General features: G+C 61.6%; 2 protein-coding genes across 4 annotated transcripts; one reads left to right on the top strand and one right to left on the bottom strand.

The window, feature by feature from the left end:
- Window positions 1-1,525: 1,525 nt before the first annotated feature.
- Window positions 1,526-4,449, bottom strand: P2RX2 (purinergic receptor P2X 2). 2 transcript variants are annotated; one of them, XM_070399286.1, is made up of 12 exons: window positions 4,262-4,449; window positions 3,946-4,081; window positions 3,791-3,862; window positions 3,618-3,693; window positions 3,453-3,549; window positions 3,257-3,337; window positions 3,037-3,175; window positions 2,660-2,790; window positions 2,394-2,484; window positions 2,236-2,301; window positions 2,067-2,144; window positions 1,526-1,883 (listed from the first exon to the last, which is right to left on the bottom strand). In XM_070399286.1, exons 1-12 carry the CDS (start codon window positions 4,447-4,449, stop codon window positions 1,779-1,781), a joined length of 1,260 nt encoding a protein of 419 aa, XP_070255387.1. In that variant the 3' UTR covers window positions 1,526-1,778. The 2 variants fall into 2 exon arrangements, with proteins under 2 accessions (XP_070255387.1, XP_070255386.1); XM_070399285.1 differs by having other exon boundaries at window positions 1,526-2,144.
- Window positions 4,450-7,615: 3,166 nt separating this feature from the next.
- On the top strand, window positions 7,616-12,375 carry LRCOL1 (leucine rich colipase like 1). 2 transcript variants are annotated; one of them, XM_070399806.1, is made up of 6 exons: window positions 7,616-7,935; window positions 9,774-9,886; window positions 10,643-10,768; window positions 10,876-11,001; window positions 11,085-11,207; window positions 12,359-12,375. In XM_070399806.1, exons 2-6 carry the CDS (start codon window positions 9,785-9,787, stop codon window positions 12,359-12,361), a joined length of 480 nt encoding a protein of 159 aa, XP_070255907.1. In that variant the 5' UTR covers window positions 7,616-7,935; window positions 9,774-9,784; the 3' UTR covers window positions 12,362-12,375. The 2 variants fall into 2 exon arrangements, with proteins under 2 accessions (XP_070255907.1, XP_070255908.1); XM_070399807.1 differs by lacking the exon at window positions 7,616-7,935 and adding an exon at window positions 10,178-10,224 and having other exon boundaries at window positions 9,833-9,886.
- The last annotated feature ends 770 nt before the right edge of the window (window positions 12,376-13,145 follow it).

The following is a 13,145-nucleotide window of genomic DNA, read 5'->3' as shown; positions in this document are numbered from 1 at the left end:
GGTTCCAGCCCAGGCCTAGAGCCTTTCCGAGTGCAGTTTCTCCCTCCGTCTGTCTTCAGCCCCAGACCATAAGACGAGCTCTGTGCACCTTTTAAACAAAATCGGACTGGGGACAGGACAAAAAACCCGTCCATCCCATGTAAAAAACACGCCCAGGTGGTGCAGCAAATTCAGAAACCTCAAAAGGTGAGCTCACGGGAGGGCCGGGGGCCTCAGCTGGTTTAACTTGGTCCTTACTAGCTCATTTCTGTTGAGATGTGTGCTGTGTGTGTGCACGCTGCTGCTCTGGGAGGAAGGAAGGCTGACCAGCTGGCAGCTGTCTGTACAGCAGCATTGGCCCCTGATACCACCCGCCGGCTGGGCCAGGCCCAACGGCCAGGAGAAACCTGACGCTGGCTGGAAGGTGGATGGAGCCCACGTCAGCCCCAAATGGAGAGCAAATCAGATTAGGTCTGGGTGGGGGGGCTAACAGCTTCCTGGTAATGATGCTGGAGACGTCGGGGGAGGTGGGGACGCCCACAGCAGCACCCTGGACACTGCACGCCTGTCCCTGCAGCAAGACGGCCTGGGCACCCTGGTTCCTGAGCTCCCAGCTGTGCCCTGGAGGTCAGCTTGGGTGGGGGCATTTGGGGTGCTAGGCCCTGGTCACTCTGCTTAGGAAACCTGAGCCCCTGGCCCTGGTTCTTGAGCTTGCAGCCCAGCCCCGACTAGAAAAGCCAGTTTCTCCGAAACTAGAGCTGGACATCTGTGAGCCAGACCCGTGGGGTGTCCAGCATTTGGGTGACCTGTGCAGCCAGTGTCCCAAGGGGGGAGGAGCTGAAGGTGGCTGGGTAGGGTCAAATGGAGCGTTTGCTGGCTGCAGCCAGTGGGGCAAGCCCAATAGGCAGGTGGGAAGGGCATTCAGACTTGGGGGGGTCCCAGGGCTGGTATGGTCTGAACCCACCCTCCCCTTGAGCTTGGGAGTGATGGGACCACTGGTGAGGTCTGTGCAAGGTGCTTGCCTCATGCCTCCTCACACCTGCACACTCCACCACTGTTGCTAGAGAAACCATGTCCAGCCAAACTGGTCCGTTGAACGTAATGAGCTGTGGCATCTGAGGATGCAGGAGCTGGTTACCCACAGGCCTGGCCAGGCCCACACCCCACACCAAATGGCATCCCGGCAGCTTTCCTTGGGTGCAGCTCATCCCCTCCCTCCTGGCTGCCGTCCTTTCCCTTATTTGGGGGCCTGGGGTGACCCCTGCAGGAAGGTGGTGGCGCACTGACAAGGGCAACGCTGAGACAAGACAGGGTCATGCACTCAGCCTGCCTCCCACCGCCCACCCCATTGGCCCTGGTCAGATGTGCTGGGACCAGGCTGGACCAGAGGGCAGCCATGAGCCTGGGCACTGCACTGGCTGGCAAGGCCCCTGCAGCCCCTGCACAGGGACCCACCGCTGAGTACTGACTAGTATTTGTCTTCAGGGCCTCCACACGCTTTTCCCAAAACACAGGGCAAGATGGTAATGGTCACAGGTTTATTGGATTCTGGACGTGGTTTCTTGGCTAGGAGCCCAGCAACCGGTCTGGGCAGGTGGTGTGGGCGGGAGGGATGAGGATCGGGGGTGGAGGGGGCAGCTGGGAGCAGGGTGCTACCCCCTTTCAGCCCACTGCCCAGTTGCATGGGGCCCTTTCGTTCCCGGCTGTGAGGAGGCATGTGGGGGCAGGGCCGGGCGCTCCATGCTGGTCCCACCTGCTTCAGGCCAGGGCAGCCTTTGCAGTGTGAGGGGGGAGGGGGCTCAGAGCTGGGCTAAGCCTCGGGGGTCTGTGAGCGTGGAGTCCTGCTGGGGAGGCTCGGAGGCCCGAGGCCCGGGTCCTGCACCCCGATCGGGAGTGTCCACCATCTGCTCAGATGGGGCAGAGGTGGGACCAGGCCGTGGTGGTGGGACGGCCTGGGCCTGGCTCTGCCCCTCGTCCTGTGGTCTGCCTGGGTCTGTGGAGCAGGCACAGGGGGGCGGAGGGGCCTGGCCCAAAACAAGGGCCAGGGTCACAGGCCAGCTACCCGGGGCGTGCTGTGGCGTACACACCTTGTCGAACTTCTTGTGGCTGTAGACTTTGTTTTTGTTCATGAATGTCAGCAAGATCCAGTCGCACAGGAAGGAGCCCTGTGGCAGCCAAACATGCGTGAGGGCGTGGCCTGACCCCCACCACCACCACACGCACACACACGTGCCCGGACCCCAGTGCGCTCCTTACCACCCCGATGGAGGTCAGCGCTGTGGCCAGGTTAATGATGGTGGGAATCAGGCTGAACTTGCCTGCCTGGGGAGAGGAGGCTGCCTCAGACCCTCCGGGTAGGTCGTGTGGAGGGGACACAGAGCTGGGCCCCAGGGAAGCAGGGCCGGCTGGTCTACCTGTCCGTGCACGATGACGTCGATGCGGATGCCGTAGGCCTTGATGAGGGTGCGGGTGGTGCTGCCGTTTATCTTGTAATACTTGGCAAACCTGGGTGGAATGACCCGGAAGCACGTCAGGACCTGGAACGGCCCTGGCCGCCTGCCCCTGAGGAACCGGTGGTGGGCGTGCCTGTCGCCAGAGTAGGGCAGCACCAAGACTGCCCACCACCGGCCCCTCCCTGTTTGCGCCCGAGCCACCACACAGGTGGGTGAGGCTCCAGTACCTGAAATTGTAGCCAGAGGAGGCCGGGGTGTGCTTGGGGTCCAGTCTCCGGAAGGAGTACTTGGGGTTGCAGTTGGACGCCGGCAGGTCCAGGTCACAGTCCCAGTTGATAATGACCCCAATGACACCACCCTGCCCAGAGGTGGGCACAGAGATGGGGTCAGGGCGGGCACACGGGACCCTCAGCCCTGGGGTCCCACCCTGAGGCGGTGCCTGGGGTGCACATAGAACCAGGCACTTGGTGAGCACCCATTTCTGGGGCACGAGGGGAGCAGGGGCTGTGTGACCAGGAGTCGGTGATTGAGCGGGAGCCATGCACGGCCAGATGGGGCGCCGATCCTCTGCGAGCCTGGCCAGCGGCCAGGCGCCTGGCCTCACCGTGCGGGCCAGCTCCGTGAAGTTCTCCCCCGCCCGCTCCACGATGAAGCCCAGCCTGAAGATGGGGCAGTACAGGTGGGACACCTCGTCGAACAGGCAGTGCTTCAGGTAGCCATCCTTGCGCATCTCGATGTTGCCCCTGAGGACGCCGGGCGCAGTGGGTGGGCATCCTTGGGAGGCAGCTTCCTCCCGGGTCCCCTCTCCCACCGAGGGCTCTTACTTGGAGAACTGGAACTTGGGGTAGTGGATGCTGTTCTTGATGAGGATGGTGAAGTTGGGGGCCATCTTGCCAAGAAACTGGCTGAGGAGACAGACTGCATGTTCAGTCTCCCCAGGCTCTGCAGCCGCACTGCCCCTCACCCCCCCGCCAGGAGGAAGGAGCAGGGTGGACCTGGGTCCCAGGTGGTGGGGCGCACCTGACAGAGGCCCCATCTTCCACGGGGCACCAGCCGGACACCTCGCAGGTCTTGGAGGCCCCGTAGTAATAGGGTACACAGCGCCCCGTCCGAACACCTGTGGGCACATGCTCAGGTGGAGAGGGCGCCCTGGCCCGCCCCCCACCGCCCCGGGCGCACACTGACCGTTCCCCAGCATGTCCAGCTCCCCGGCCACGCAGTCCTCGTCCGAGGCGCAGGTGGCGTTGGTGACCCTCACACTCTGGGAGAAGAGAGCTCAGTCAGGGGCTGGGCGCCCCCCCACACACACACACACACCCCTAGGGACAGCATCCGCCCCGCCCCCGCCCCCGCCTCACCTCGGGACAGGTGCCCTGGGCCTGGGAGGGAGTGACCTCGATCCTGGTGATGATGCTGAACACGCTGCCCCCCTGCGCTCAGAAAGAAGGGCGTTGGCCCTTCCGGCGGGTCCCGCCGTCGGTCCCACCCTCCGGGCGGGCGGGGCGGGGCGCACCTCGGGGGGCTTCACGTACTCCTCCACGTCCCACACTTTGTGCTCCGAGGAGGTGATGCCCTTGACCTTGGTGATGACCGAGCTCTCGGGGCCCGTCTCCCGGTCCTGGTAGCTCTTCTGCACGATGAACACGTACCTGTGGGGACACAGCCAGCTCTGGGGGCGGCGGGGCCCCGCGTCCTGCCCGCCTCCCCCTCTCCGTGCTCCGGACCCTCCGCCCCAGGGACCCTGCGTTCATCCCGCGCCCGCCGGACCCGGGTCCCCTCGCCCCCTCCCTGCCCGCCCCCGGCCCGGGGACCCCGCCGCGCGCACCCACCACACGAAGTAGAGCAGGATGAGCAGCTGCACCACGCGGTACACGACGCCCAGGCGCCGGTTCCTCACCACGATCACCTTGGGCGTCTCGTAGTCCCAGAAGGCGGACCAGCAGCTCCGGGCCAGGCGCCGGGCCGCGGCCGCACCCGCACCCGCACCCGCCGGGGGCTTGGGCTCCGCCGCCGCCATGGCCCCGCCGCCGGGAACCGCGGCCCGAGCAGCTGTCGGGCGCTGCCACCGCGGGGCGGGGGCGGGGGCTCGCGGGGCGGCCTCCAGGGCGTGGTCTCGCCCGCCCCGCCCCGCCCCGTCCCCGCCCCAAGCCGGGGTCCTGGGGCTGCGGGTGCGGGGCACGGACGACCGGCGCACCTGGCAGGTGCCACAGGTGGACCCAGAGCGGGGGCGTGGGGAGGCGGCCCCGGGGCGGGCACGGGGGTCTGAGGCCGGGGCGCAGGACGAGGGCAGCACGGCCCCCTCCGCGTCTCCACCGGCGGCCGCTGCGCAGTGAGCACGGAGCTCCAGGGCCTCCTTTCTAATGCAAGACGCGCCCGGCCGGTGCGCTCAGTGGGTAGAGGCGGCCTGGGACTGAAGGGTCCCGGGTTCGACTGGGTCAAGGGCACAGGCCCGGTTTCGGGCTCGATCCCCAGTGTGGGGCGTGCAGGAGGCAGCCGATCCATGACTCTCATCATTGATGTTTCTCTCTCTCTCTCCTCCCTTCCTTTCTGAAATCAATAAAAATGTATTTAATAATAAATAAAAATGCACCACGCTGCCCTGGCTGATGGCTCAGTGGTCAGAGCATGGCCCACACCGAAGGGTCTTGGGCTTGATTCCGGTCAAGGGCACGGACCCGGGTTGCACGTTCCACCCCCACCCCAGGAGGCAACCACCCAACCACCACCCTTTTCTCTCTCCTCCCTCCCTCCCACTCCCACTCTCTCTAAAAATCAGTGGAAGAATATCCTCTGATGAGGATCAACAACAAAAGGAGGTTCACGCCTAAAAAGCTGGGTTAAAAATCTGAATTCCTGTGACAGAGAAACCCGCACCACATGTCTTCGGGGGCGGAGCGCCGCCCTGCCGGCCGCCTGCAGGCATTTCCTTCTTGAATACACGAATGTTTTCTCCTTATCTTTTCTAGGAAGAAAAGATAGAAGCTCAAGTTTGCCCAAGAATTTAATTTCTTTCGTCGTCTGAGATGGATTTGCTACCTGTGTCCTTAGGGATGTGGGTTGGACCACAGGAGGGCTTAAGAGCGTCCCTGACACGGTCGCTTTGTTTATGAGGCTCCACCCACTAGAACGCAAGGAGCTCCCCAAATCCAGGGCGCAGCCTGCGTTGGATTGGTTTCGGGAGCGCACAAACCGTACTGAGGCTTAGATAAGGCGTCTGGCCGCCTGCTGGTAGGAAATTTGAGAAATCGAGTGGAAACTCCTAATGCAAATTTGTAACCACAGCTAATAATGGTTCTTTACTTAAAAAGGCATTTTAGCCCTAACCGGTTTGGCTCAGTGGATAGAGCGTCAGCCTGTAGACTGAAGGGTCCCGGGTTCGATTCCAGTCAAGGGCATGTACCTTGGTTGCGGGCACATCCCCAGTACAGGGTGTGCAGGAGGCAGCTGACTGATGTTTCTAACTCTCTATCCCTTTCCCTTCCTCTCGGTAAAAAAAATCAATAAAATATTTTAATAAATAAATAAATAAAATAAAAAGGCATTTTACGAGCAAAAAAATTAAGTTACTCAATTGAATTCCAAAACCTTTGGTTAAAAGGAAATATTACTCTCTGGCAAGGAGAGAATAAAAAATTATTTATAAATAACAACATAAAGTCAACCAAGTTGTCGGTAAAAGTTCAACTAGGTTTCCTTTTCTAAAGAGCTTTATTGAGATACAACCGGCCACACAGCTCAGGATGTGCAGCCTGTTGCTCCTGGTATATTCACAGGGCTCTGCCAGCATCACCATGATCTAATTTTAGGACATTTCCTTCTCGTCACTCCTGCCGAAAAGAAACCCCAAACCAGGGCCAGCCCCTCCTCTCCTCACCTACACGCTGCCCCTGTCCCGGGCGATACTGTCCACTCCTGGGGTTTCAGCTCAAGCTCAGGTGACTTCGTGTCTCCCGCCCTCCGCCCACCCCGCTGGCCGATTGAGGGGGGGGCAGGGCGTGAGGCTGCCTGCCTCCTGGGCTGGCCACAGAGCCTCTCAGGTCCTCCTGGGGCTCAGGCCCGGGCTCTGGGGCGGCCAGCCGTGCGGGCGGGTGTTGCCACCCCAGGCTCCAGCCGTCCTGGCCTTGGACGTGCTGGTGAAAGGCCTCGGGGGGCAGTCGGCCCAGCTGCCACCCGAGGCCCATGCCCAGCGACTCTGAGTGGCAGCTGCCCCGTGAGCCCCGAGGATAGCAAAACGCCCTTTCATGCCAGAGTTTTGAGGTGCTTTGTGAGGCGCTTGCTAAACCGAACCCACCCAACCCCAGGTCTCCTCCTGGCTCTCAGCCATCAACACGGAGCCTCCTCCTCCCGGGCTGCTGCCTCCTGGCTCCCCGGCTCCCTCCCTGCCCCCACCGCCTGCACCGGCAGCTCCAGCCGCTCAGCCTGCCCACCTGGTGCCCACTTCCTCAAACTCTCTGGTCCTGCTCTTGTGGCTGAAGCACTCATGACCCTGCCAGGACGAGGCTTGCCCTCCTCCAGGGCCTGCCCCCCACCCCAACACCTGGCTTCACCCCCTTCAGTCTCCACCTCCTCCCTCCCATTTCCTGCAGACCCCCTTCCCCACTCCTTAAAATACCCTCCATGCCCGGCCAGCCTGGCTCAATGGTTGAGCATCGACCTAGGAACCAGGAGGTCACAGTTTGATTCCCGGTCAGGGCACAGGCCTGGGTTGCAGGCTCCATCCCCAGTGGGGTGCGTGTGAGATTCTTTCTCTCATCGTTGATGTTTCTCTCCCTCTCCCTTCCTCTCTGAAATCAATATTTTCTTAAAAACTATCCTCCGTCACCCAGGCCTTCCCTCCGGACAACCCCCCCACGCCCCTAACGGCACCCACCACTCTCTCTGTGACCTATCTGGCGATGGGTCCACTTTCCAAAGTAGACCTGGACCTTCGAGGTGACAAGAGGGTCACAGGCTGTTCCTCTGCACAGCCTGGCACAGTGCCTGGCACACAGCCAATAACAAATAAGTCAGTAGATGTTTATTATGAACACACTGTGCAGAAATAAACAAGAGAACAATGTTCCAAGAGCACAAGCACGCTGTCTACCCAGAGCTTGGCCCCGGCCCCACCCTATCAGCCACCGAGCAGGCCACTGGGGATCCTGGTGGGGAGGGGCCACACGATTCACAGGGGGCAGGTTTGGCTTCTCAGGCTGGTCCTGCGTTGGAAATGGGGCAGAACCAGGGAGGCTTCGGTCACTGGCCAGCGCTGGCCTTCCGGCCATTGATGTGGTTGGCTCCAGGGATTTGTGTGGGCCGGAGGTCTCCTGTCCAGGGGACTGGACATTGCCCCCGGGCTCTTGGGCGGATGATGAAAGACGCCCTCTCGGGTGGAAGGCCGGGGCAGGACAGAGGAAGGAGCGTTGAGAGGTGGCCCAGTGATTCTGCCACAGCTCGGCCCTGGGTGACTCCACCGTCCGACCTGGCTGGTCCCTCTTCCCGAGCAGGTGGACCGAGACAAAAGGTAAGGCTGCTATTGCTGGGGCAAGTGTGAGCTCCTGGGGGGAGTTCTTCTGCAGGGGATATCCGAGCTCACGCCTCCACCTCACGGTCTGTTTCTCTGTGTAAGAATGCCAGCGCTGAGTGCCTAGCCAGGGTGCACCTCAGCAGTGACATGAGGCTGAGACAGCCCCCCTGTGCCCCGCTGGGAGGGGTTCATGCTCAAAAAGTGGTAGCGGTGTGCCCTGACCGGTGTTGCTCAGTGGTTGGTGTGTCAGCCCACATACCGAAGGGTCTCAGGTTCGATTCCTAGTCAAGGGCATGTACCTGGGTTATAGGTTCCATCCCCGTCAATCCCTGACCCTGTCGGGGCATGTGTGGGAGGCAACGAATCCATATGTCTCTCTCTCTCTCTCTCTCTCCCCTCCTCCTCTCTTCCTCCCTTCCACTCTCTCTATAAAAAAAAACACACACACACACCAGCCCAGCTGGTGTGGCTCAGTGGTTGCGCGTCGACCTATGAACCAGGAGGTCACGTTTCGATTCCAGTCTGGGCACATGCCCGGCTTGTGGGCTCGATCCCCAGTAGGGGGCGTGCAGGAGGCAACCGATCAAAGATTCTCTCTCTTAATGTTTCTCTCTATCCCTCTCCCAGCTTTAACATTTAAAAAAAATATTAAAAAAATTTTTAATCAATGGGAAAAAAATCCTCCGGTGAGGATTAACAGAACAAACAAACAAACAAACAAAAACAAAACCATGGTCCCTGTGGTTTAGAGACCTGTACTGTCCAAGCCGGCGTCTTAGCTTTCACTTGGCAGGTTGGGAGGCTGTGGATCACACCTGATATTGGGCAGTAAAAGCTGGAAAGAGGGCTGACCTGAGAGGTTGTGAACCAACAGAAAAGAGGCTCCATACATGGAAGAAGGTTTCCAAACAACCGGGGGCTGTGCATGGGGGGCCCCGGGAGAGGTACTTGCGACGTCTTCCTTATTGTGGTAAACATTTACCATCTTAACCACTTTTCAGAAAATATATGTCTTTATTGACTTCAGAGAGGAAGGGAGAGGGAGGGAGAGAGAGAAACATCGATGATGGGAGAGAAGCATGATCAGCTGCCTCCTGCACGCCCCACACTGGGGATCGAGCCCACAACCTGGGCCTGTGCCCTGAACCTGGAATCAAACCGTCACCTCCTGGTTCATAGGTCCACGCTCAACCACTGAGCCACACAGGCCGGGCAACAACATGCTCTTGTTTAAACGAACCAAGGGCCCGGTGGTCCCTGGGGAAAGGGCTGTTAAAAACCTATTTCCATTTGGCAATAAAAAGAAATTTGCAACAGTGGAGGGACTCCCCACGCACACGATTGCTCAGTGACGGGAGCCCATCCGAAAAGGCCACGCTGCGGTTCCAACTCCAGGCAGAGCGATGGGGACAGGAGAAAGACCCGTGTTTGCCGGGACGGACAGCGGAGACAGAGGGTGTGCAGGGCAGCGAGGCTCGTCTGTGTGACACTGAACTGATGACCGTCCTGTGTTTGTCCAGACCCACAGAACGTACAACACAGAGGGACCCCAACGTCCACTATGGGCTTGGGTGACAACAATGGATCGATATCAGTCGATCGGTTGTAACAAGCAGACCGTACCCACGTCAGATGTTAACGGCAAGGGAAACTGAGGCAGAAGGCCAGCGGAAGGAACCTCTGCACTTTGTGCACAATTTTTCTGTAAACCTAGAGCTGCTCTAGAAAACTAATGTCTATTAATTAAAAAAAACACATTTTGTAAGAGAACGATGGGGAGGAGGAGGGGGAGGAAGGGGTGCCTGGGGGACGCTCCTCAGACACGACATTGACAGGCCGCCGCCCGATGGCGCTCGCCGGGTGCCTGCTGCTGCCGCTGCTGCTGCTCTGGGCGCGGCCTGTGTCCTCCGTGACGAGGGAGCCTGATAGCCTGGTTCTGTCCCATAAGGTAAGTCCACGGCCGAGTCCCTGCACAGGCGAGGCCTCCACCCTCGGCCTGCTCTCCGGCTCTCGGGGGCTGCTGGCCCTTTTCCAGGGGGTGCCTGGCCCCGAGTGCCCGGTGCCTGCTCCCTCGATGCCCCACGGCCCCTGACCCTCTGGAAGGTCAGTCCCTCCTCAGTCCTCCTGCTTCTCACCCCAAAGCTGGCGGCTGGTCTCGTCTGGGAGCCGCGGTCCTGGCTTTAACTCTTAGCCAGTAGATTTCTTTTTCTTTTTTTAAAAATATTTTTATTGATTTCAGAGAAAGGAAGCAAGAGGGAGAGAAAGATAGAAGCATCAATGATGAGAGTGAGTCACTGACCGGCTGCCCCCTGCACGACCCCTACTGGGGGTCGAGCCCTCACCCCGGGCCTGTGCCCCCACCGGAATCGAAAGGTGACCTCCTGGTTCCTAGGTCGACGCTCAGCCCCTGAGCCACCCCCGGTGGGAGGCTTCTTTCTCTTGCCCTGCGGCTCGGCCACTCACTAGCTTTCCTGGCTCCGTGCCTCAGTTTACCCTCTGTCCACTGGGCTCAGGACAGACACAGACAACGGTTGCCCCCCCTCCCCCTGTCCGCGGCCCCAGGCCAGCCCCCCTCCCTGCTCTGTGAATGTTCCAGAAACCCCGCCAGGTTCGATAAGTCTGAAGGCCGATGGGACCCGGGCGGGACCAAGGGAAGCGGAGAACAGGGGGCTCTTTTGGGGTCTGCAACGCCTGGACCCCGCAGGGGATCGGGGAGACCTGTCAAGAAAACGTGGAATGCCAGACCGATTGCTGCGTCACCAACAGCCTGAACCCCCAGAAGTTCTGCACGTCCCAGACCATCTTCCTGCAGTGCCTGTCCTGGCGGAAGGTGCGAGGGCTCGGTGGCGGGAGGCGGGGGGGGGGGGGGGGGGGGGGTCTGAGGCACCGCCTCTTGGGGGGTCTCGGTGGCCGGAAGGCCTGGCCTTCGTCCTGCAGCCCAACGGCCACTCGTGCACCGACAAGAAGGAGTGCAAGAGCAACTGCTGCGTCACCAACAACTACAGCCCCGCCAAGTTCTGCACGCCCCGCACCATCTTCTCCCAGTGCCTGCAGTGGCTCAAGGTGAGGGCGGGCGGGGCGGGCGGGGCGGGGCTCACCTGCCCGCTTTCTCCGCGGGCGGAGGTCCAGGGGCCTCTGTCTCGCAGCCCAACCACGACCACTGCAAGCACCACAAGGAGTGCCGCAGCCTGTGCTGCATCCGCCTGACCGAGGCCAGCTCCCCGCGCTGCGTGCCCCGCAACGGGCTCCTGGCGCACTGCCTGCCCCCGGTGAGTGCCAGTGAGTGGGCGGGGCGTCGTGCAGCCAGTGGGGGCTGGAGTGGGCGGGGCGTCGTGCAGCCAGTGGGGGTTGGAGTGGGCGGGGCGTCGTGCAGCCAGCTAGGTGGGCGGGGCGTCGGGCAGCCAGTGGGGGTTGGGGTGGGCGGGGCGTCGTGCAGCCAGCTAGGTGGGCGGGGCGTCGGGCAGCCAGTGGGGGTTGGGGTGGGCGGGGCGTCGGGCAGCCAGCTAGGTGGGCGGGGCGTCGGGCAGCCAGTGGGGGTTGGGGTGGGCGGGGCGTCGGGCAGCCAGTGGGGGTTGGGGTGGGCGGGGCGTCGGGCAGCCAGTGGGGGTTGGAGTGGGCGGGGCGTCGGGCAGCCAGTGGGGGTTGGAGTGGGCGGGGTGTCGGGCAGCCAGTGGGGGTTGGAGTGGGCGGGGCGTCGGGCAGCCAGTGGGGGTTGGAGTGGGCGGGGCGTCGGGCAGCCAGTGGGGGTTGGGGTGGGCGGGGTGTCGGGCAGCCAGGGAGGTTGGAGTGGGTGGGGCGCCGTGCAGCCAGTGGGGGCTGGAGTGGGCGGGGCGTCGGGCAGCCAGTGGGGGTTGGGGTGGGCGGGTCGTCGGGCAGCCAGTGGGGGGGGGGGGCGGGGGCTGGAAGGGTGTTGGAAGGACGCGGTCCTGGGCAGAGGAAGGTTCCAGGTCCATCCGGGGCCCAGTGGGAACCGTGCTGAGGCGTCTGGTGAAGGACGGGGACTGGGACCGGGAGCACTTGGGGACAGTGGACAGGGCCTGCACCACCCTGGGCTGGAGCCTTCCACTGGCAGAACCTCACGTGGGGGGGGGGGGGGGCAGACGGAGGTGAGGGAGGATGCAGACGGGGGCACAGGGGCCGAGATGGGCTGTGGGGACGAGACAGCACTGATGCGACAGGTGCTGCTGGAAGGACCCACACATCTGTCTGATTAAAAAGGGGTGGCTGACCCCCGTGTTGGGCACCCACATCCCGATCACCAGTGCCCAGGCCCCACGTGTCCACAGAAATGTGCCAAATCGTGGCCGACTGAGCCATATGGTCCAAACCGTGTCCTTGTCCCAGAGGAGCCGAGCCCCTCGGCAAAGGGGGCGTGAGGTCGGTGCTGACACCGGGCTCTGACAGCTGCTGTGTCCTGCAGTGACTCGCACAGGATCTGTGTGCGGTGGCCCGGACTCGCCGACTGCCCCTCGGCAGGAGCTCCCCGGCCGCGTGACCGCCTTCCGGGGCCTGCAGCTCAATGACGCCACCAATAAACCACGGATGCAGCCCAAGTGGGTGTTGTCACGTCCATGTGCTTCCGACAATAAAGGCAAAAAAGAGCCGTAGAAAATGTGGAGACGATGACAAAGCAGGGTCTGGTGGGATCTGCTGCCCAAGCAGCCGAAGTCGTGTGAGCCAGAGACCAGCTGTGACCTGGCAGAGGAAGGCCACACGTCCCCGTCCACCCCCCTCCCCTCGGCGTTCCCTAACAGAGACGCTCAAGTGGCTCTTGTCTTTGCAAGTAAAAATAATCAGTTGAACCCGGCCGGTGTGGCTCAGTGGCTGAGCATCAACCTATGAACCAGGAGGTCACAGTTCAATTCCCGGTCAGGGCACAGGCCCAGGTGGGGGCTCGGTCCCCAGTGTAGGGCGTGCAGGAGGCAGCCGATCCATGATTCTCTCTCATCATTGATGTTTCTCTCTCTGTCCCTCTCCCTTGATATAATCAATGAAGATATATTTAAAAATAAGTCAGTTATCCCCAACTGAAAAGACTCGTAAACACGCTGATGGTACAGGAAACACAGGAAATCAGGGTCCCACACACCTGAAGGTTGTGAGGCCCATCCCTGGTCGGGTGCTCACGGGAGGCGGCACATTAACCCCTCACCTGCAAAGGAAGAACGATACCCCCTTGGCCCGGTGCAATCCCAAGGTCGGCCACC

This window comes from Myotis yumanensis, unplaced genomic scaffold (assembly GCF_028538775.1).
Source record: "Myotis yumanensis isolate MYYU_CA2020_CCGP unplaced genomic scaffold, mMyoYum1.0.hap1 SCAF_19, whole genome shotgun sequence".
NCBI classification, from domain to species: Eukaryota; Metazoa; Chordata; class Mammalia; order Chiroptera; family Vespertilionidae; genus Myotis; species Myotis yumanensis.
The sequence above is the reverse complement of the archived record's forward strand: the minus strand, read 5'-3'. Positions and strand labels throughout refer to the sequence as shown.